The 20,287-nt window shown below is 55.6% G+C and overlaps 1 protein-coding gene across 1 annotated transcript in view; it reads left to right on the forward strand.

Moving 5' to 3' along the window:
- The window catches only part of LOC122371655 (mothers against decapentaplegic homolog 6-like), a 28,847-nt gene that overhangs the window by 5,594 nt on the left and 2,966 nt on the right, over window positions 1–20,287 (forward strand). The window contains exons 2-3 of the mRNA XM_043348118.1: window positions 11,134–11,205; window positions 11,872–11,934. Of these exons, the coding sequence (XP_043204053.1) occupies window positions 11,134–11,205; window positions 11,872–11,934 (135 nt within the window). The remainder of the gene's footprint in view (window positions 1–11,133; window positions 11,206–11,871; window positions 11,935–20,287) is intronic.

A 20,287-nucleotide genomic window follows, 5' to 3' on the forward strand; every position in this document is an offset into this window, starting at 1 on the left:
CCCTCCCCAGTCCCCCCTCCCCCAACAACAACAATTGTTGACAAATACTCAAATACTGTGATGTGATGGCCTAAAATGCCCTCAATTGTGTTACGTATTTGGGCTCTCAACTTTGATTTAGTTCTTTTATGAATGGATGGTCGCATGAATGAACGAATGAAAAGCTCCACATCATTTGAGCGTCAGATGAAATCAATCCTAAAATTTGATCTACCAGTCTGCAACGGGAAGGTTTAAAAACGGCAGTGCAAGTTAAGTGCTGTTTCTAATCTATGCCGTTTTTTACTTAGTGTCTCATAGCTCCTCAATCTTGAGCCGCTTCTCTCACGATGATTCATTTTATATGATGCTTACATTATTCAAGAAGTTGTTGTTTTCGAGCTCGTTGGTCCTAAAAACTGCTATCGAAGTAACTTAAAGTGTTTCGGCACTTAAAAAACAATCGACATTTAAAGGTAGTGTGCCAGCTTTCCTGGACCATATGGAGTTAATGACCCGGATAAGGAGAACCGGATTTTTAGAACTTATCCATACCTTCAAAACTTATGGAAACGTCTTAAATTCTTCAAATTTTGAGTACCCCAGTGCGAAATTCGCCCCGACGGGTTGTCGGTCGTACCCCAACCACATTTCACACCACTATGAACAATAAATGCACACACTAAAATCGCTATTACCGATAGGCTCATCCAATCAAGTTTCGATAAACCCGTTCATCATCATCTCCTGCGGTTTCGAACACGCCTGTTAGGTGGCTTCTGATGCTCGTCGAGGTCGGAATTTCCAAATACGCGTGGTGCGTCGGGCCCAAGTCGGGCCGCGCGCTCTGACTTCGGCCAAGAAAAATGCGTCAGCTGATCATTGTCATTTCTGCCACTTGCGTGTGGTGTAATGGGGTCATAACTTAAGAGACGGCTGTTTCATATCAATTATTTTACATAAAATCATATTTCAAACCACAAATTAATGTTCGACAGCCAAATTTAAGAAACAATACCAATACAGGCTTACAGTTTAAGGCTCGACATTGTGTTGTCTACGATTAGACAGCTGATAACTCATTCCCGTACGTCGTATGGTCGTAACACTATAATGACCTTTGCTTATTGTCACAAGTGCGCCGCATTCGCGATTGTTGCCCGACGCCTGTTTGCAGGTGAGCCCACTACAGTTGTTATACATATCTAAAAACCGATAAACTTTTAGGCGAAAAAGGCACTATTTCAGGCCCATTTTTGATTTTTTTTTTGCGATATTAGGTAAAAACAGAAGCTTCTTATCCTAGGAAAAATAAAACGGGAAATCTTTCAAAGGTGGCACACTACCTTTAAACCTCACCAATCTAGGCATTTTCAGCGTCTAACATGTAGCGGAGGGGCGTAGAAACATTCAGCTGTTCGGCCCTTGATAAAAGGGCCAGAGCTTCGCTGAAAAAAGAAAAAAGAGCGTGCTGCTCGTGACGAGAGAAATCCAATGATTTTAGGGTCCTGGTCATCGCTGACGAGAGAAAGCCAGTTATCTTTATGTCCTGGTCAATGTTGAGATCCTAGGTCGACCTCCCAGATCAGGTTAATACTTAATAGGTAACCCAAAAGCACGGAAAATTGGGTCCTGCTAGAATTTCTCCAAGTGAAGTTTGCTGAGACTTGGCTTGCTCCTGACTTCGAATTTGCACTTGCTTTGTTCAAAGACGATGTATCAAAGCATTTCGGGTAGGACGGGTCACGCCAGATCATCCATTAGGCCGTAGGCGTTCTGCTGGCTATCCATAGAATGTTAACCAGCACTAACAGCCTTGCAACATGTTGCATAGGCACACTGATACCAAACTATACCTAGTTTTCAAATGCTAAAATGGATGCTAAATTTCAAAACAACGTCCAACATTACCTAAAAACCACAGTAAAAAGGTGTAAGTTGAAGGAAGTTAACCGAGATCATTTCAAGTAAACGACCTTAATCTGAGTTTCACTTGACCTTGGCACCCACTACAATCTTGAGACAAACATTAAATATTATATTTCACATGTTGTCACGTCCCTAATCACGAAAAGACTGGAAACACACAGAAGATGTGCGCTGACTGACATTCAATCGCTCTTCTGGCCTGACATGATCTTGAGAAAAACTAATCACAGGTCAAAGGTAATTTGGTTCAGGGATTTCAAATTCTCGGGGAAGGTGCAAAAATAATAAGGGCTATTTACTCTTCCGGGAAGCTGTAAAATTGATTATCTCCAGGGCACCAAAGAATCGTCGCAATCCTTAGCTTTTACGCGATTTAGGTATTGGTGAAAAACAGAGGGCAGGGTCTACTTAACTCTATTTGTAGGTATGTGTGGTGAGGGTTAATGCCTATTCATTTTATCTGTGTTGATGAATGAGCGACAATTTCTACATGAACTGAGACCAGGCCACTTGAGTATGTTTTTCTCACGGACAATGACAATACAATAACAATGCGAATAAATCAGACCTTTCGGACAACAACGTGCCTTCGTCAGTGGAGAAAAATACGTGTAGGTTTAACATCGATTAATAATATATGCGGCACCGTCTCGGTCTGGCCAGCCGGGTTGCCGATAAAATACACAAATGTTTATATGCTTCCATGATGTGCTTAAAGGGACCCTCCCACCTTAACATTAGATTTGAGTTGAGATAGCCAAAATGAGGTCCCTGGCTCACAATTACCGGTTTCGGCACTCACAACATCGAGAAATGCCTTAAATCGGAAATATTGAATTTCAAAATTGCAGCATTTTGATTCAGAGGGGCTAATGCTTAGGAATACCCCTCTGAATGTGTGACGTCAGCGCAAATATCTAACGATTTTTTAATGTTTGACTAAAACGTTTTGTAGCACGCGGTGGTATATGCTATTTGCGCGCAACATCTGCCGCAAACGCCGCACTTCTAAAATAAAGTCGCTAGAAACAGCGGAGATCCCAATAAAAGTAAACAAAAGTAAAAGTCTAATATCTTGAAAACCGGTGAATATTTTTCGGTGAAATTTGGTAGATATTCGATTTCGCTCTTTCTGAACCGAGCGACATCACTTTCATGCCAATTCATAAACTTTTTTGAAGGTGGGAGGGTCCCTTTAAAAACTGCTGAAAATATATCCGAAAAAATAAAGATAACTACTTCATCGATTTTATCGAGAGATAACACCTAAACCTATTATAGTGACTTATTTCTTGCCACTGACGAAGGCACTTTGTTGTGCGAAACGTCTGGTTTTATTCGTATTGTTATTGTATTGTCATTCCCTGTGAGAAAAAGCATAACGCTTCAGTTCTAACCATAAGAGTGAAGCGGCTTAATGTAACACTTCACTGTGTATACGAAACCCCTAAGTCCCTAAAAATAATCCTATTTACCTACAGCTTTTAAAAAGATACAGCTTATACAGCTTATTGCTTAGGCATACAATTTTTCTGCAACAAGACAATATTCATTTATCTCCACAGAATATGTTAAAATAGTGCTACTGAAGTTCACTTTCGAAGCGTCTCCTCCACGAATTCCACAGCTCTCGAGTGCCATTTTGGATCACGGAACATGGCTGGGCGCGGGACAGGTCGTGTGCGAGCTTGGACGGGCCACGTGACCACCTCCTGCCCTCCCCTTCATTCCCGTCCCCTTCCCCAGCAGGGCCTCCGATCTAACCGCGCCCCAGGCAGTCGGCTCGGTCCGACCCTCACTGGTCGAGCCACGGCCTGGTGCCGCCTGAGTTTGTGCCGGGTGCAAAACTGGAGCAGTTACTAGCGCCGGAACTAGTAATCAGCACGACCATCGTCAGATGGCAGGAGTGAATGGAATAAGCGGTTCCAGGTTTCAGAAGGAATGGGGCAGGAAGAAGCGCTGAAAACAAGGTTTTGCTGATACAGCCATAAAACGTTCATTGAATTAGGAGAGCAGCACATCAGTTTAAAGCCCTTCAGATGGTGGTTTTAATAAGCACACAATCATTTCCCAATTCGCCTTCAACGGTGTCACAGGCCAAGAATACGCTGAAATACTAGTGTGTACAGAAGCAACTGCGGGTCCCTGTACTTGTACCGACTTAGTTAACGACTGCTGTTAAAGACTACTTTTTGCTATTGACTACATTTTGCGCATCAACTTTTCGCGCACCTATTAACTAGTTATTTGCTTGTTGACTTTTTGTGTGTTGACTTTTAGCGTGTTGACTTTTAAGCATGTTGACTTTTAGCGTGTTGACTTTTAGCATGTTGACCTTTCGCGTGTTGACTTTTAGCGTGTTGACTTTTAGGCGTGTTGACTTTTAGCGTCTTGACTTTTTGCGTGTTGACTTTTTGCGTGTTGACTTTTAGCGTGTTGACTTTTAGCGCGTTGACTTTTTGACATGTCGGCTTTTTGTCCCTTTGACATTACGTCTTTTGACTTCTTGCGTGTTGACTTTTAGCTTGTTGACTTCTGGCGTGTTGACTTTTTGGCAGGTTGACTTTTTGTTCATTTGACATTTTGTCCTTTGACTTCTTGCGATGTCGACTTTCTGTCTGTTGACTTAATGTCCTTTGACTTTTAATCCGTTTACTTTTACCGTTTTGACTTTTCATCCGGGAATCGCCCACGTTATGTGGTCCACCATCCGAGTACACGAAACACATGACCTTATTTTGACAGGGCCGGTGCAGCGTTTGCTTTAGCGACATGTAAATGTGTACTGTGTTTCGACACGGGCCACGCGCTCTGAATTCTACTGGGCCAGGTCCGGCGGCGGCCAACCAGCTCGCCTGGCCCCGGGCGAGGACCGGTGGCCGCTCGCTCCAAAGGCGGCCGTCGCCCAGTGGAATTTTATCGGCGTCCCGTCCGCCTGACAGGCGCTTTTTACACACTTTGTCCATTCCAGACCGGACCGGCTCTTACGGAAAAACGATATTTTATGTACTCGGTTATTCTTCCTGTCAGCGTGTGTACCCACACAGGTGCTGGGTTACTCAACAGTGCGGTGGTGTGGACGGTATATCATTTACTACGCAGTTCTAAGCCTTTTGCCGTCCAGCTTCTGTTGACGGGGCTGTTGGAAATTGAATCATACGCAAAACTCGTCGAAATAGCTGACACACGGCCTCAAAACCGTCTACCATGAGGTCCCTGGTACTTGCCGGAGCATGGGCCTCTAATTCGTCAGGAACCGGAACTCCGTGTGTTTGGGTGTCGTGATTCCAAAGCAATGGACTTCAACTGATCCATCGATACCTCACTGATTCATACGCAGCTAATTCACGCTGCGGCGCCTCTGGTGCGCGGCCGTCTAGTTGTGCTCGGTCCGACTCTGGCCGCTGGGATTTCCAGGCCGGAACCGGGCCGGTCGAAAAACGAGCCACTCACGATCGCGCTAGTACGTCATCGCGGCGGGAAAATGCCGCTTCATTAAGCTGGAGACGAGGTCAGCCGCTGTGTCGGCTCCTGTGGTGCCTGTCCCGCGGGTGTGCCCCTCTCCTACCCCCTCCCCTGCTGGCGGAACTTTGGAAGTGCCGTCGAATACCGGGGTGTGTTGTTGATCGTTCCTGTTCCGCATTATCAGGCATTCTTTGCTCAGTGTGACACGCCTTTATGGCGCACCAAATGGCTTGGGAATGGAGATTATTGAGTGAAACGTGTATTACTGCTACTTATGTAGACAATTTTTATGCGTACTTTTTTGGTAGGGTCATCACCGTTTTTAGAGATCATTTAGATAAGTTTCAAATCTGGTGATGTCAGTCGTATAGCTTTTTGAAAACCTAATCACTAAAATCAGTTGTTTTTTCCATGACTTTTTGGTAATCATCGATTAGTCATAAGTTGAGCGTCCATTTAAATAGCTCAATTGCAATGGCACAATGTCACATTAGGGACGGTTATTGCACCTCTGCTGATGGGCAATTCTCATAACTGCTGCATTTTTGCCATGACACAATTACTAGGGCACTCATGATCACATTAAATGCACTATGTTAATTAAGACAATTGTTTTATTTCGTGGGCTACGTGAAGCTGAATTAGTGAATATCGGTGATCTTCCTATAAATATTGTTTTATGCTTATCCTGACTGTTCACTATTTCACGTCTAATCGTTCAGCGCGTAACTAGCGATGTCCCGATTCACACAAGTTTCCACATTCTCACGCTGCTCGGTCACTGACCAAAGTGACACTTTCTCTATGAGATCTAAATTCCGTGAAGTTCACCTCACCGTCTTCACGGTATGCCACAGTCCGTTACTTGAGCTCCACTCTGCATTTCGCCCCACGTGTTTTCTGAGTACCATCTCCATTCTGCCGAGCGGTGGCGCCTTTTGAATCGGCTCCCGAGACGAGTATCTCGCCGATGACGTGCCGTTCGAGGTACTGAGCGGGCGGTGGGACGCTCAGGACAGCGCACGTGTCACGCTCCGTTGTCACTTCAAAGAAGCGTTCAAAAATGATCGCCATGTCGAGCGTTGCATGACGCGAGCCGTGGGATGCAACCGGTGGTGAGCGGCGCGGTTATCCTGTGGCCGTGTCGGCGTATCTTCATTCATTTTCATTATTCATTCATACCTGGCCGATGCTGGTTGAAATGCTTGGGCGTTTGGCGCATTCTGAGAGGTGCTTTTAATAACATAAGCTGTTGTTTAGTGCAAACATTTTTGGCCGAACAGCGATCACACTGAAGGCTCTCCATCAAACCTGATTGTATCTGAGCTGAGCGCCTGTTTCGGAGGCCACCCAACTCTTCCAGGCAGGGATGCTAAACTGGCGTTCTCAGATAGGCATTGTTTTGTTATTGCCGATTGTTGTTCTAGTTCCAAACATTTGCGCTACGTAGTGTGTTAGGCACGTATCAGCTCTCCTGTGCTAGTGCAGTGTTGTCAGCGAATCCGGATAGATCGACTCATGGAATGTCTAACAGAGAGAAATAGCTTACTGACCCAGGCACATCATACGCTGAATTGATGACATTTAAGGTGAACGATATGTATAGTTAGATGTTCAATTCAATGAGCTTTGTTTAATGACCCGGCCACAGACGGAATGCCTGTTCTTGAACTTGCAATATAACGCGTGCGTTACGTGACGGAAAATTGTTATTCAGGTACCACTCGTTATTAGTATATATCCTTGACTAGGGCGCCTCACTTTACGACGCTGCATTTCGACTGTGTGTGCGGCGGCACCATACAAAGGCTTCCGTTGCGTGGTCGTCGACTATTTTGGCGCGGGCTGTGTCAAACCGGTCATTTTGTATCGGCCGCGAGCGGACCGGTAAATTTTCCCGCCGCCGCCGCCGCCGCCGCCATCACTGCGTCCTCGAGGTGCCGCCAATCGCGGCAATGCTGATGCAATTGTTTCGATGGTGGCCGTCGTGTTGGGTGGACGTATTACCGTACCATTTACAGCCGGCGCCGGGCCGGGGCGGCGGCGCTGTGGGCCCCAGACGGGGCCGGAGCTGGTCCTGTGTACGGCCCAGGACCGGCGACAGTAGCTGCTGTAATCTGGGCGTCACTCGCAGCGGCTCTTCGAGCCACAGGTAGAACATTGCGACCTGTAAAAAACGACACTTGTCTCCTTTGTTTCGCGTATGTCGGAGGCAAACTCTGGTCCCGTGACTTGTGTTCGTGGCTGAGAACATTGGCTTTTGAACGAGTCTGGATGTCATGACTGGCTTTTGTTCTACTTCTGAACTAGAAATGGTCGCTATTGCCGCGACGCACGCTGTATTTATGTGGGAACGTGGATCGGGCAGGCGCTGGGACACTGCTCCAGTGCAATACTAGCCCGCTGTTATATTGAACTTTTTATATCCGCGGCAGTAACTTTTATGACTACATTTATAGCTTTTCGCAACAATGCTGTTAATACAGCCGTTGCCAGTTCGAACTCTTTTTCGCCTGGATGTCAACGACCTTTCAGCTTTCCCAAAAGCGTGTTGGCCCACTCATCGAAGTTTTCCAGGCGATTGACTCATGTGGTCCAATTGCTGTCTGGAGCGACCTACACTGCTGCTAGTTACGCGACGGTTATCTTTCCCCTACTGCAGAGTGCAGAATGGTGCGGAGTGCGGGCGTCGCCTCTTATCCTCCCGGAACGCTGTACAGATGGACAGACTCCATCCTCTGACCGTGGACGGGACACGGTCAGAGTGACGTCACGGCCCGAGCGCGTGCTGGGTAGGGCGCGCCGCGGCCCCGCCCGTTCTATTTGGCCAGAGCCGGGGCGCCGGTGGCCGTGCACGGCCCGCCAGGTCGTCCGGCTTGGTCCGGTGGTATTGATTCACACCTCGGCGCCGCGGTGGCACCGGGTCACACTGCGTCCCGCTGACCGGCTGCAGAGGCTGTGCCGGAGGCGCGCTCCGTCCAGTGTGCCACACACACACACACACACTTCCCGCCGCCGCCCCCGCCCCGGCCACCGCCGCCGCCGCCGCCGCCCGCCGGCTGGCGCCAGCGGTGGCGGCGCGGAAGCGGAGACTGGCGCCAGTGCTGTCTGGGTGGGAAGGCCGCCGCCGCCGCCGCGGACCGGGGCGAGCGGCGCCGTCAGAGACGGGCCCGGCCGGTGAGTGGGGCGCCGGCGGTCCGACTGAGTGACTCAGTGTCAGTCGCGCACACACTGCTGACCGACGGCGGCACCGGACTGCGGCCGACGCACTCTGAATACATTAGAGAGATACTCAAATAAACAGCGTGCATATTACGTTACTCACTTTGCGTCTATTGTTTTTAAAAGGGGACTCTGCCGGAGGCCCCGATCTTATATGACCTGGGTCATTATGTGAAATGTACCTTTATCTGTTTGGGCTAGTTTTTGACGTGTTCCTTTGCATTGGTGCTTCGATTATTTCATTAATTTTTTCCTTTATTTTCCTGCGACATTTCTCCTGAACCTTCATTATATATTGTCTCAATAAAGTGTTTAACTATGCCCCGCAGCATGTTTGCATTGCTTATAATTTATTGATACTAGACCGTTTGTGAGCGCTGTTGCGGCATTCCCACTGCGTTTGCTTCTGAAACTGTTTGCACAGGGTATCTATTGCCCTAAAACGAAACGCGAGTACCGCACAAGGAGGGCGGACCAGCTCAATTAAAATCAGATGTATTTACTTGTGTTTCGTTTCAACACCGCATGCAATCATTTTGAATAGCATAAAGCAGCATGCCTAAAATACTGAACAGTGAACACGCCACATGGAACTCGCATCGTGGCACAATCAAACCCGAACATTGAAACTTTATTTGGAATATTTCATTAGGTCTGTGATTGACTAAAAAATAGCATTCTGTCCTGCTTTTGGATGGGTTTGTAATTGGTATGGCTGGGATTCATGAGGCTGGCGCTGAAGTGCTTTATATGTTAAAAAAAAAACGAACGAACCTCAACATGGCCAATGCTCATGGACTACATATCTATCAAGCAATGGAGCTTACTCAACAGGCATAGGAGAATAAACATTCGGTGAAACACGTCATGCATGCATATTTATGATAACTTTGTATGATCATCAAGCAGGGATCACTCCAACTTATTTGATTTCTCTCGAGTGGCGCTGTTCAGTTTGTGAGCCTCCTGAGTCGTGTGACTCACGGCCGGGCGGTGCTTGTGATCGGGGGATGGTCTGCGCTGAGCCGACTATCCTAACCCGACCGGCCTGCGCCGGGCGCCCGTCCGCTCCAATGGAGGCCGTGCGCACGGCGAGCTCTCGGGACGGCCCAGATGCGACGTTGGCAGTCACCGGCCATCAATCATTTCAGATTCATACCAGAATTCAGCGAAAGGAGTCGCACCGGCCGGTGTCCCTATCGATTCATCAAATGTGCCCTGCGGAACAGCATATCTCTGCAGGGTGCATTGCGGAACAGCATATCTCTGCAGGGTGCCTTGCGGAACAGCATATCTCTGCAGGGTGCATTGCGGGACAGCATTTTCTTGTGAACGGTGCAGTGGGCTCGGTGCGGCGCAATACCTTTGAACCCGCAATTTTTTAACGAAAAAGAAACGGTAGAATGAAGTCGCGGCGAAGCATGTTTTTCATGATTCAAGAGAAGTCTGAGTTTGCTGTTTTTTCTACAACCAGTTTTTTGCAACGTAGGAGCCATGCAGGCGAAGGGACTTGGAAGAACTTGATCCGTGAAATGCTAAATATCTATTTTCGACGATTGAAGTTTGATAGGATGCTTGAATGAAAATCTGTGTTTCCTTCTCGTTCCCATTCCTTCAATGTTTCACGCATTCACAGAGTGAAATGGTGGTCCAATATTAGGTATCACACAATATGGGCCACATGGACGGGCCCAAGAGGCATTTTTAGTCTGGATAAAACAGGCTGACTCCAAAAATCGACCTAGGTAGATGTAGATGGACAACGAGATGAAATCCAAAATTTCACGCATTTCAGGTAGTGCTACTGCCTGAAATGCGTGAATCGGCACTACACATGCTTCCTGATGGGTCAGTTTTTGTCCGGCTGGATGATCACTGGTCCCCTGGGCCGTGGCCGGCGGTCGGCTGCGGTGCGTCGCGTCCGGCCGGGCCGGTCGGCGGCGCGCCCCTCCCCCGCGGGGCCCGCGTCAGGTGTGGCCGGCCGGCGCCGCCCCCGGACGGCGCGGCGGCAGCCGACGGAGAGGGGCTCGGGAGCGGCGTGCGCCGGCGGACGACCGCGCGCGCACCACGACGGGTTTCATGGCCGGGTGGCGGCTCGTCTCCGGCCCGGCGGATTAGCACATTCCTGGCGCAGCGCGCTGCGACATTGTGTGGCGCCACCGCTGAGGGCGGCCGTCTGGCGGCCGGCGCAGTAGCGGGGCCCGCGCTGCACCGCCAATGACACGCTCTGCAGCGGCGCCGGACCGCCGCCGCCGGTCCGGTCCGGTCCGGTCTGATCGGCCGGCACTGCACCAGGGTCGGTGGTGAATGGGGCGGCCGCAGCCCGCCGCCGGAGCCGCCGGAGCGTGTGAATGGAGAGCGGCGCGCCTCCTCACGGCCATGAAAGGGAAGCACCGACGCGCCCGGCTGGGATAACATCCGGCACGTGGCGGGATGGGGTCGAGCCAGGAGCTTAGAGAACGCCCCTGTGTAGTGTGTAACCCAGAATCCCATTGCGCAGTGTCTGCGCTGCAGCCGCCTGACCGCTGTCTATCTCAGTTCCAGAGAGTTCGCCGCCACCTGTGTCCGGAACAAAGCTGTCCAGTCTGCCTGCCGAGCGCTGCCTCTCTGGTGAGTACCCCACGGCGAGCCTGACCGCGGAGCGGCCGGCCGTGAGCACACGCAGCGGCCCGGCCGGCCGGCCGGTCCACCGAGCGACCGACCGGCCGGCGCCCGGCGCTCAGTTTGTATCGTAAAATACCGCCTCCGATAGGGCCCAGAAGGCCACTGGCGCATTCCTGTCCGACCGGCCGGTTATGAATTTCAAGTGGGTGCGGCTGGCACGCTCGGTGGCGCGGCGGCGCCGCTCGGCCGCGGGGCCCAGGCGGCCGAGCGCGGCGTCAGCCGGCCGCCGCCAAAGGCTGCCGCAGCTTATCTGATGCCGCCCCGAGCTGTCACAGCCCGTCGGCCGCCGGTCAGCGCTGTCAAAGCCGGTCGGCGCCATGCGGCCGCCGCGCTTTCACAGCCTTCGTAGTGAGCTGCCGTCTCGACTGATGTGTGTTTTGGCAGCTGAGTTTGCCTGAGTGTGGTCATTCGTGCTGGAATTTGCCGGCGGACCTGTCTAAAAAGAACGGCTATTCCGACTCGACCGTTTTGTTTTCTGTAAAATGTCTGAAAACCGGTTCTTTTGGCGCCGACGGAGCTCATTCGTTCTTTCACTCGGCTGCAGGTCCTACAGTGACGCCCGATACGCGTCCATTACCCTGGTCTTCCACTGACGCACTCCTGCGTTCACAGGTGAATCGGAGACGGTGGTACCCGAATCGCTGACGACCGGAGGCACCTACTCCAGCTGCGATGGTGAGTTCCTCTAAACGTGATCGTGCTGGGTGTTTACCACACTGTTTTACCAGTCTTTTCTCCAGGCACCGCGTGGTGTGATTATCAGTTTCGTGGGCTATCGTAGCATCCGTGCCGTGCCGTGCCGTGCCGTGCCGTGCCGTGCCGTGCCGTGTACGGTACCGTACTGGGCCACGACCGGGCAGGCAGCTCGCTGCGCTGTACGGTACCGTACCTACCGAGCCCAAGGTGGGCGGCGCGCCGTACCGTACTTTATGATACCGTTTCATGCCGTGCCGTGCCGTACCGAGCTCGCCGGGCGGTCGGCTCGCCATATTATGCCTTTCGTGGTACCGTACCGTAGCGTACCGTAGAATATCATACCGCGCCGTGCCGTGATGTACCGTACGTTACGGTACTGCGCTGTGCTGTACCGTTGACGCTACCGTACCGGACCGGACCGTACCGTGCTGTACCAGACCGTACCGTGCCGTACCGCTGCCAGTCCGGCGCGCCGTGCCGGGCGGTACCGTTTGCCTTACCGTGCCGTACCAGACCGGACCGTGCCGTACCCCTCCCAGTCGGCGCGCCGTACCGCGCGGTACCGTTTGCCTTACCGTGCCGTACCAGACCGCACCGTGCCGTACCGCTCCCAGTCCGACGCGCCGTGCTGACCGTGCGGCGCCACGGCCGTGTCGGCCGCAGGCCTGCCGTCCCGCCGGCGCCAGCCGCTCGGGAAGGCCGCTCGCTGCGGAGACGGGCCGTGCCCGCGCCCCACCAAGGCCGCCGCAGGCCGGCGACGCGTGGGATTTCATCGCATTACCGGTCGGTACCCGCTCCTCGCCGCCGCCAGGGCGTTCGTCGCGCCATGGCGGCGTCCCACCAGCGGCAAAAGGCGCGTCACTCGACTGACCAGTGACCAGCTCGGGCGAGTTTTGCCGGCTGGTGGCGCCGGCCTTGGTGTGACTGTGGACACCGCCAACGACGAGGAAGAGGGGTGGCCAGACGATGTCGCCTCATGGGACGAACCCGAGCGTCGGCGGCGAGTGGTTTGATGCTCTGTATGACGTGGTTTTGTACTAGAGTTGCAAAATTTCCCTACCGCACTACCGGCATGCCGGTAATTTTTCACTACCGCAGGTTTTTTTTCGTGGTATCTGGCATGTCTTGCCGGTAGCATGCCGGTATTTTTGATTTTGCACACACACAAAAAAAATTATCAGCAAATGATTCAAACTTTGGACACTAAGAGGCTATTGAATTGTAATAACAGCAATCTTAGCCACTGCAAAATACATTTTGTGGTAAAAGTTCCATATGCCGTATTAAAATTACCGCCAAATTACCGGTATGCCGGTAATTTGGCGGTTTTTTTTTGCTTGGGGCGTGGTAGCATGCCGGTATTCCAGAAAATTTTGTGGGGCGGGGCGGTGCCGGTAGCAGCCCATTGGGAAAACTTTGCAACTCTATTTTGTACTGAATCGGCGTGGGGAACGCCTCGCGACCTGCATTGGCGCCATGCCTGAAGAGGGACGTCATGAGCGCGACTCACTCTCCTGCGGCCGTTACAGTTTTCGGGAATCTGGCTCTCTCGTACGCGGCCTCTCGAGTCTCTGCGATATCGGAGCCGGCAGCGCATTAGATTAGCCGTATCAGCGCGCCGTGCCGTGCCGCGCGCGCTCGGCCAAGTGCCGCTCTAATTGCCCGCCGCCGCCGGCCTCTGTCTTGTGTCGTCAGCCACTCAGCTCGTCTCTGCGCCGGCTCAGGCGACTCAGAGAGGCTCAGTGCATCTCCCTGCGACTCAGCTCGGCTCAGTCGGGTTCAACTCGGCTCAGCCGGCGCAGGCTCAGTCTGACTGTCGCCGACGTTTGCCGGTGGTCCGCCGTCCGACGGCGCCAGGAGCCGGAGGTGCTCTGGCCTTTGGGCCCCCCTGTCTGACGGAGCCGGAGGTGGTGGTGTATCGCTATCGTCCAATGCCTGGGCTTCTGTCGTCGGCTCCCTCAATTGTGGTCGACGGTGCTCTCCCGCAGTCACCGTATCACTACTACGTGGTGTCAGTGTTGCTCAAATGTTCGCGGTTTCCTGTTTGACAAGTTGCCAGTACGGTGTGCTTTACCACAGGGTTTATTTTACTGTGTTGTGGATGCTAAATCCGTCTGCGGCTATTGTCCGATTGCCGGTTTTCCATGGTCAGTGGAGCCATGTCCTGTGTGGATGCGGTCGGGCCCGGCCCGTTGGCACGGCGAATCGGCCGGGGATGTTTCAGCCGGTGATTCAACAGGCTGCTGTTTCAGCCAGCTCTTCTCAGTGACGTCAGAGCTGTTTCTGGTGGTCGTTTCAGCTGGCAGCGAGCTCGCTGTTCTGCCGTCGGTGCTAGCCGACGCCTCGGTCGGTCGCCGCTCGCCCCTGACTGGTATCCTATCGAACGCTGGCTGGAAGGGTCGGCCCTACTGCTCGTATCCGCCCGGCCAGACGTATCCGCCCCGGCCCTGTAACTGTGGTCAGGTCATACGATGCCCGATTTGCGACCGGCGCCGCTGCCGACGTGGGTTACTCCCGTGTTCCGTCGCTATCACCGGAGCAGGCAGCACGCCGATAGGGCCGTGCCGTCCTTGCAAGGTCGGACGTGCCGGCGGTACGACCCGGCACTACGGCCGAGCGGCCGGCGGGGCGGGCGGCGGGCGCTGGGCCTCGGCCGTGCCCTCGGCCGGCCGGCGCGGCGCGGCGGCGGACGCGGGCCGGCCGCCGACCGCCGTCCGCCGGGGCCGCGGCGCCGTGCCCTGTTGGCTGCCAGCCAGCCGGCGGCCGGCGCCGCCCGCCGCCCGGCCGGCGCCGCCGAGACAGCCGGACCGGTGACGTCACCGCACGAGACCAGGTGTGACGTCAGATGGGGCCTGTGACGTCACACGCAGGGGTGATTTATGTGGTGCCACAGCCCGGTCCGAGTGGTCCAGCGCGGCGCACGTGGCCGACCCTCAAAGGCGGTCCGGCGCCCGCTGAATCGATGTACAAATATTATGCATGTTGCATACAATTACCAGGTCGGTTTAGGCCACTGACAGTTGACCGCGCATGCCAAGTGGCGCCCGGCCGCCGGAAAACTCTGCAGATGAATCACGGGCCGCCCGTGCTGGTCCGCGTGCAGCCGTGGCGCCACGGTGTCGATCTCGGACACACCCGGTGTGTTTTGCGCATTTAACACACAACCGGTCGGACTCACGCGACTGAGACAGTGGCGGCCGGCAAAGGCGCAGCCGAAATCGCCGTCCGCTGGCCGCGCCCGTCGTCTGCAGTCGACCGCTGCCCCCCCCCCCTGGTCCCCCCGGCCGCTCCCGCTGGGCGCTGGTCATGTCGACGGTACGCTATAAACAGTGACGGCTGCTCGGTCATTACCGAGCGCTCAGCGCACCCTCGCGGGGCCCACGGCCGGCCCGGCCCGGCCCGCACCCACTCGTGTCTCGATAGGTGGCAGCGAGTGTGCAGTGGTCGGTGCAGAGCCGCCGCCGTCCCGCTGCCGCTGCCCCGCTGACCGATACCAGGCTATCGGCCCCCGTCGGCGGCGGCGCGCCGGCCGCACAGACACAGTCGGCGCCGCCGATGGCGTGATACGCCGGCAGCGACCGGCGGACGGCGCCGACCACCAGACGGCCCGTGACGTCAGCAGGTGTTGTCCGGCGGCCGGACACGGCGCCCAAGGTGCAGGGGGCTCCTCCCGGGTGCGTCAGATAGGCGCATTTGTACGCCGCCAGACCCAGTGCATACATGAGTCATGGCTAATGCAATATTTGAAATAGGAGCTCGAGTGATTAGCTAAGTGTACAAACGGATCAGTGGGAGCTGAGGCATTCGAAGATATGTTCGCTCTCAACTCTGAAGCCTGAGCTGAATGTCGTCCGATGTGAATCGGGCTGGTGTTAATAAACGCACAGCAACACGTTTTATGAGACACTGAATAGGTAACTAGAACGGAGTGTGATACAAGAGTCTTGCTATTGAGATGATACCTACTCCATTCCAGTAACATTTTTGAAGCCGATCTGGCCAAAACTTACAAACTCACAGTCTTCTTATAGGTAATGGTCTGCCAGCGATTTGAGTGTCGTTTTGGCTATGTCAAACTTACCCGTATTTATTTAATCGTTATCTCACCATGTTTATCCGACTGTCTGCCAATAGGCCGAACCAGATGGTCATATGAGCCAGTCCCCTAGCCTGTCCTTTCCGAAAACATTTAATTAGAAGTTAAGTGCTCATTTGCACTTGTTGATTTGTGAGCTGTCGAAAGCTGTTAAACGCCATCGTAAACTCAACTTTTGGTTCAGTCTGGTGGTTTCCAAAAACCACTAATGCGGACAAAATTCACACAATACATGTTGGAATCGGCTTAGATGCAGCCACATCGCTCTCAATGTCGGCTCGCAATGTCGACTGGCGACTTTTGCGGCAATACCGGCGGTTTGTGACGCCACTGGCGACGCTCGGTGAGGTCACCACCGTCGGTTGTGACGTCACCACCGTCGGTCTGGTGTCTCTGGTGGGGTCAGGGCCGCCGCCGCCGCCGCCGCCGCCTCCGCCGTTGTCTCTGCTGCTGCCGCCGCCGCCGCCGCTCCTGCTGCCGCCGCCGCTGCTGAGCCGCATAACTGAGCGCCGTATTAGGACCGGCTCGGTTCGGAAGTGATGCCGACTGATAGGCACGGTCTGCGGCGACGCGCCGGCGCCACCGCGCCGAGTAACGGGCCCGCAGCGGCGCCGAGCCGGTACCGACGGCTTCCGGCGCCCCACACGGTCACAGACTGACCTCCCACCTGACCTCCGCTCTCGTGGTGAGTGAGTGTGACCTCACCGGAGCACAGAGGTCACGGTGAGCAAACCTCTGCCTGACGACAAAACTCGCGACCTGCACCGGCTGACGACAGAGTCTGTGACCCGACCTCTGGCATGGTGACAGACGGTGAAGGCTCATAAATTGATGTCGTGCTGGTGACGGACGGCCACCGCTCACAGTTTGACCTCCAGTGGTGACATCTGGTAGTCACACTGGACAACACCATCTGCTGCGGTACAATAGTTTGGCGTCGCCACCGCTCTTTGGCCTGGACTTTGGCCGGCGGCGGACGACCATAACCGAGTTCAAACATTGGGGGCCGTCGGGGCGGCGCGCGATTGCAGCCCGCGGCCCGGCGCCGGAGACCGTGTACCGGACCGTGAACGGCCATCCATCGGCTGCCGGCTCCGGGCGCGTCTGAGTGAGCGCGACAGGCGACAGTCTGTCGCCGCGCGGCCGGTGACATCAGCGCGACTGGCGCCGCCGACCGCCGCCGACCGGCGCAGCCCGTCAGCGGCGCCGGACCTCCCACCTAGCGGTATGCGGTGACGCCGGAGCGCTGTATCGGCTCTCTGTCGGCGCGACGTGTCCCAGTGCCTCCTCCGGGAGTGGTGTCGGCCGCGACAGGTCCCTCGGCAGGTTCAGCGGTGCTCGGCCGCACTGCCGTCATGACCGGTCACCCGCCGGCGCGCTGGGTGTGCCTGATGAGAGCCCGCCCGACGCGCGCCGCGGGACCCCCACCCAAACGGCGCGTGCGTCCTTTCTAGTCGGCAGAAATGCCCCCGAGCTGGAGGGGAGTGGCTTCCGCCGGCCCAGACCTTGGGATGCCGGCTCCGGCGGCGGCAGTCTCAGACGGGGCTGGGATACGAATAGAGGCCCCCGAACGGGATCCGGAACGGTACGAGCCTCGGAGGGTCCCGCCTAGGCTGGTGCCAGAGCGGGGGCGCCGGCTGGACTATTATGTTCGATTACTGTTATCGTTTTCCGTTTGATTTCCTCCGCTGTATCCGTCTTCGCGGTTGATGGAAGCAGAACAATCGATGGATGATGAAATACGGGCTAGCCTGTGCCTCAGAATGATGCTCGCGTGAGGACCCATATGGACCGTCTGGACCCCCGCCGGCGCCTCCCGCCCTGCTGATAATGTCAGCGGCTGCCCGATGCCGTGATCCGTCCCAAGTCGGCGGATCAGCCGGCCGGTGGCAATCTGTGTCAGCTGGAGCCGCTGCCGACAGCCGCCCCAGGCGGCGACTGGCAGCGGTGACAGCCACGGACTCAACGGCGACCTCCCATTCTCCAGCAATGGCCGGGAGCACAGCAGCGAGCCGGGTTCCGGCGAGGCCCTCTGTTTGGTATCTCTGTCCCGCTGGCCTGTGTTCTGTGCCGCCGGCTGAGGCCGCCGGAAATGCATATGGGCCGACCGTGACCTCTGGGCGGCCCCGCGACCGACGGGCCATGACCCCGGTCCTGCGCCGCCGCCGCGGCCGCCGCGCGGACGGGACGGCACGCCGCTCAGAGACAGACGGTGCTGCCACCGCGCGGCGCCGCGCCCAACTACTGGCTGGGAAGCATCTGATAATGGGCCCGGCCGCATGCCGTGGCCGCTCTTTATGGCTGGCCGGCGCGTGGAAGGTCAGGAGCGGACGGTCGACAACTGGCCGGCGACGGCGGCGGCTCTGGCAGCAGCCGAGAGGGCCTGCCAGCGCCGGCGCAGCTCCAAATGATGGATGGCCAAGCGCTGGAGGGAGCCCCAAGCGGCGCTGTTCATGAAAAAGCTCGGGCTGTTCAGGTTAAAACGTAGCTGTTTGGCTCTACTTATTGCGGTTAGCATGGAAGTCGGTGCGTGTTCGCTTCTCAGGAGAAAAGTCCGGTGAACTTGTTTGAGCCCGTTACCGTCAGCAATGGAGGAAACTGGCGGGCGTCTGGCGTCTGGCGTCTGCGGCGGCGGCGGCGGCGCCTGTGAACTGGAACTGCTCACCCGGAACCCGGCGCCCGAGAGATCCGATCAGGGAACTCAGCGGATGGCGCAAGGCACCGACAGCCGAGCCGTGCCTGCCGCCGGCGCCGGATGCGGATTCGGCCGCTAATTCATAGGCAGCAGGTCACAGCTGCGGTGTGGCGCCGACCGAGCGGGCCGGGGCGCCGACTGCAGCACGGCCGGCGCCGCCGACCGGTGGCCGCGTGCCTGCCGACTTAGGCGGCGTGCCGTGCTCTGCAATGGACGCGTTAGTCAGCCGCGCCTCGCCGAGACGGGGCACATCCGGGTGGAGAGGGAACCCGCCGACTCCGACCGAGCGACCGAGCGACCGACCGAGCGCCGGCAGACCGGTTGGAATGTGCACTTAACACGCCAGACGAGGGCTAAACACTGCGCCGGGCGCGACCGGACGGCGACGGGGTGGCGCCACCGAGCGCCGCCGACACGCCACTGGTAACACTGTGTAATAACACGGACCCCGCGCCGCCCGTGTACCGGCCGGGGCCTGGAGCGCTGCACCGCCGCCGCAGACTCCGGCCGGGAGCGTAACTATTGGGATTCTGCGTATATGGAGATAAGAGCAGCAGAATGAACATTACAAGCATGGCCAGGGACAGATAAGTGTGTTCTTCTGGTCAGCTGGGGAACAATTTGACGTTTGCCGAAGCTAAACGAGTACTTTTTCGCCGTCCAGCGGCACGGCCTTTAGCTGGAAGTGTTGCGGCACAGCATACCTGCAGGCGTTTGGTGCTAGGGACATCTAGCGGTAAATATGCGAAATAAAGTGCATTTTCGTTTGTTACAGATTGCTGTCTTGATCTGCATCATTGACGCGAATAAGAAAAGTTATGAGTAACTTTTTCTATTCTTGCTTTTATGAAGCTCATATCATCGTCACTTTTAGAACATGCGCTTGCATTCCGAATAATGCGAAACAATTGTATCAAATGTCGCAGTCTGTCACGAATTGAAGCAGCACGCGAGGAATGCTAACCAAAACGAATGTTATCACACGATCCAGATCGTGCACTCCTTTTCGAGAGTTATGCCTACCTAATCCAAATTCACTGCATTCTTCATCTCATTTTCGCAAGAGATTGGGAATCTGGCCGGTAAATACCTACCAGGTGAGTTTCAACGCAGTGGCGTCTATCTACCCCGTCGTGGCCTACCTTACCCCACATCGCCGGCCGGGCCGAATCTGTCCCACCTTTCCTGCGCCTGAGATACAAAGGCGGTCGGGGCGCGCTGTGTCGGCGCCGGGGTCATCTGCGTCTCACGGCGGCCGCTCGTCGGCGTCGGCGGCCGGCGGAGCGGCGCCCGCGGCCGCTGGCTGCCGGTCCCGACGGCGCCGCTGACGTCGGGTGACGCCGTGGCGCCGGCCGCTTGGCAGCGCCGCCGCCGCCGCGTCGCGTCGACGCCGACACGGGGTGGGCTCAGCGTCCCGCCGGCGCCGCCGAGCTCTCCGCCGTTCGTCTCCGTCGGCCGACCCGACCCGGCCCGGCCCCGGCCCCGGCGCCGACCGGCCGGCCGATACGACCGCGATGGCTCCGATAGGTCGGGATGTGACA

Source organism: Amphibalanus amphitrite, unplaced genomic scaffold (genome assembly GCF_019059575.1).
Source record: "Amphibalanus amphitrite isolate SeventyFive unplaced genomic scaffold, NRLGWU_Aamphi_draft 001267F_arrow, whole genome shotgun sequence".
In the NCBI taxonomy this organism is placed as follows: domain Eukaryota; kingdom Metazoa; phylum Arthropoda; class Thecostraca; order Balanomorpha; family Balanidae; genus Amphibalanus; species Amphibalanus amphitrite.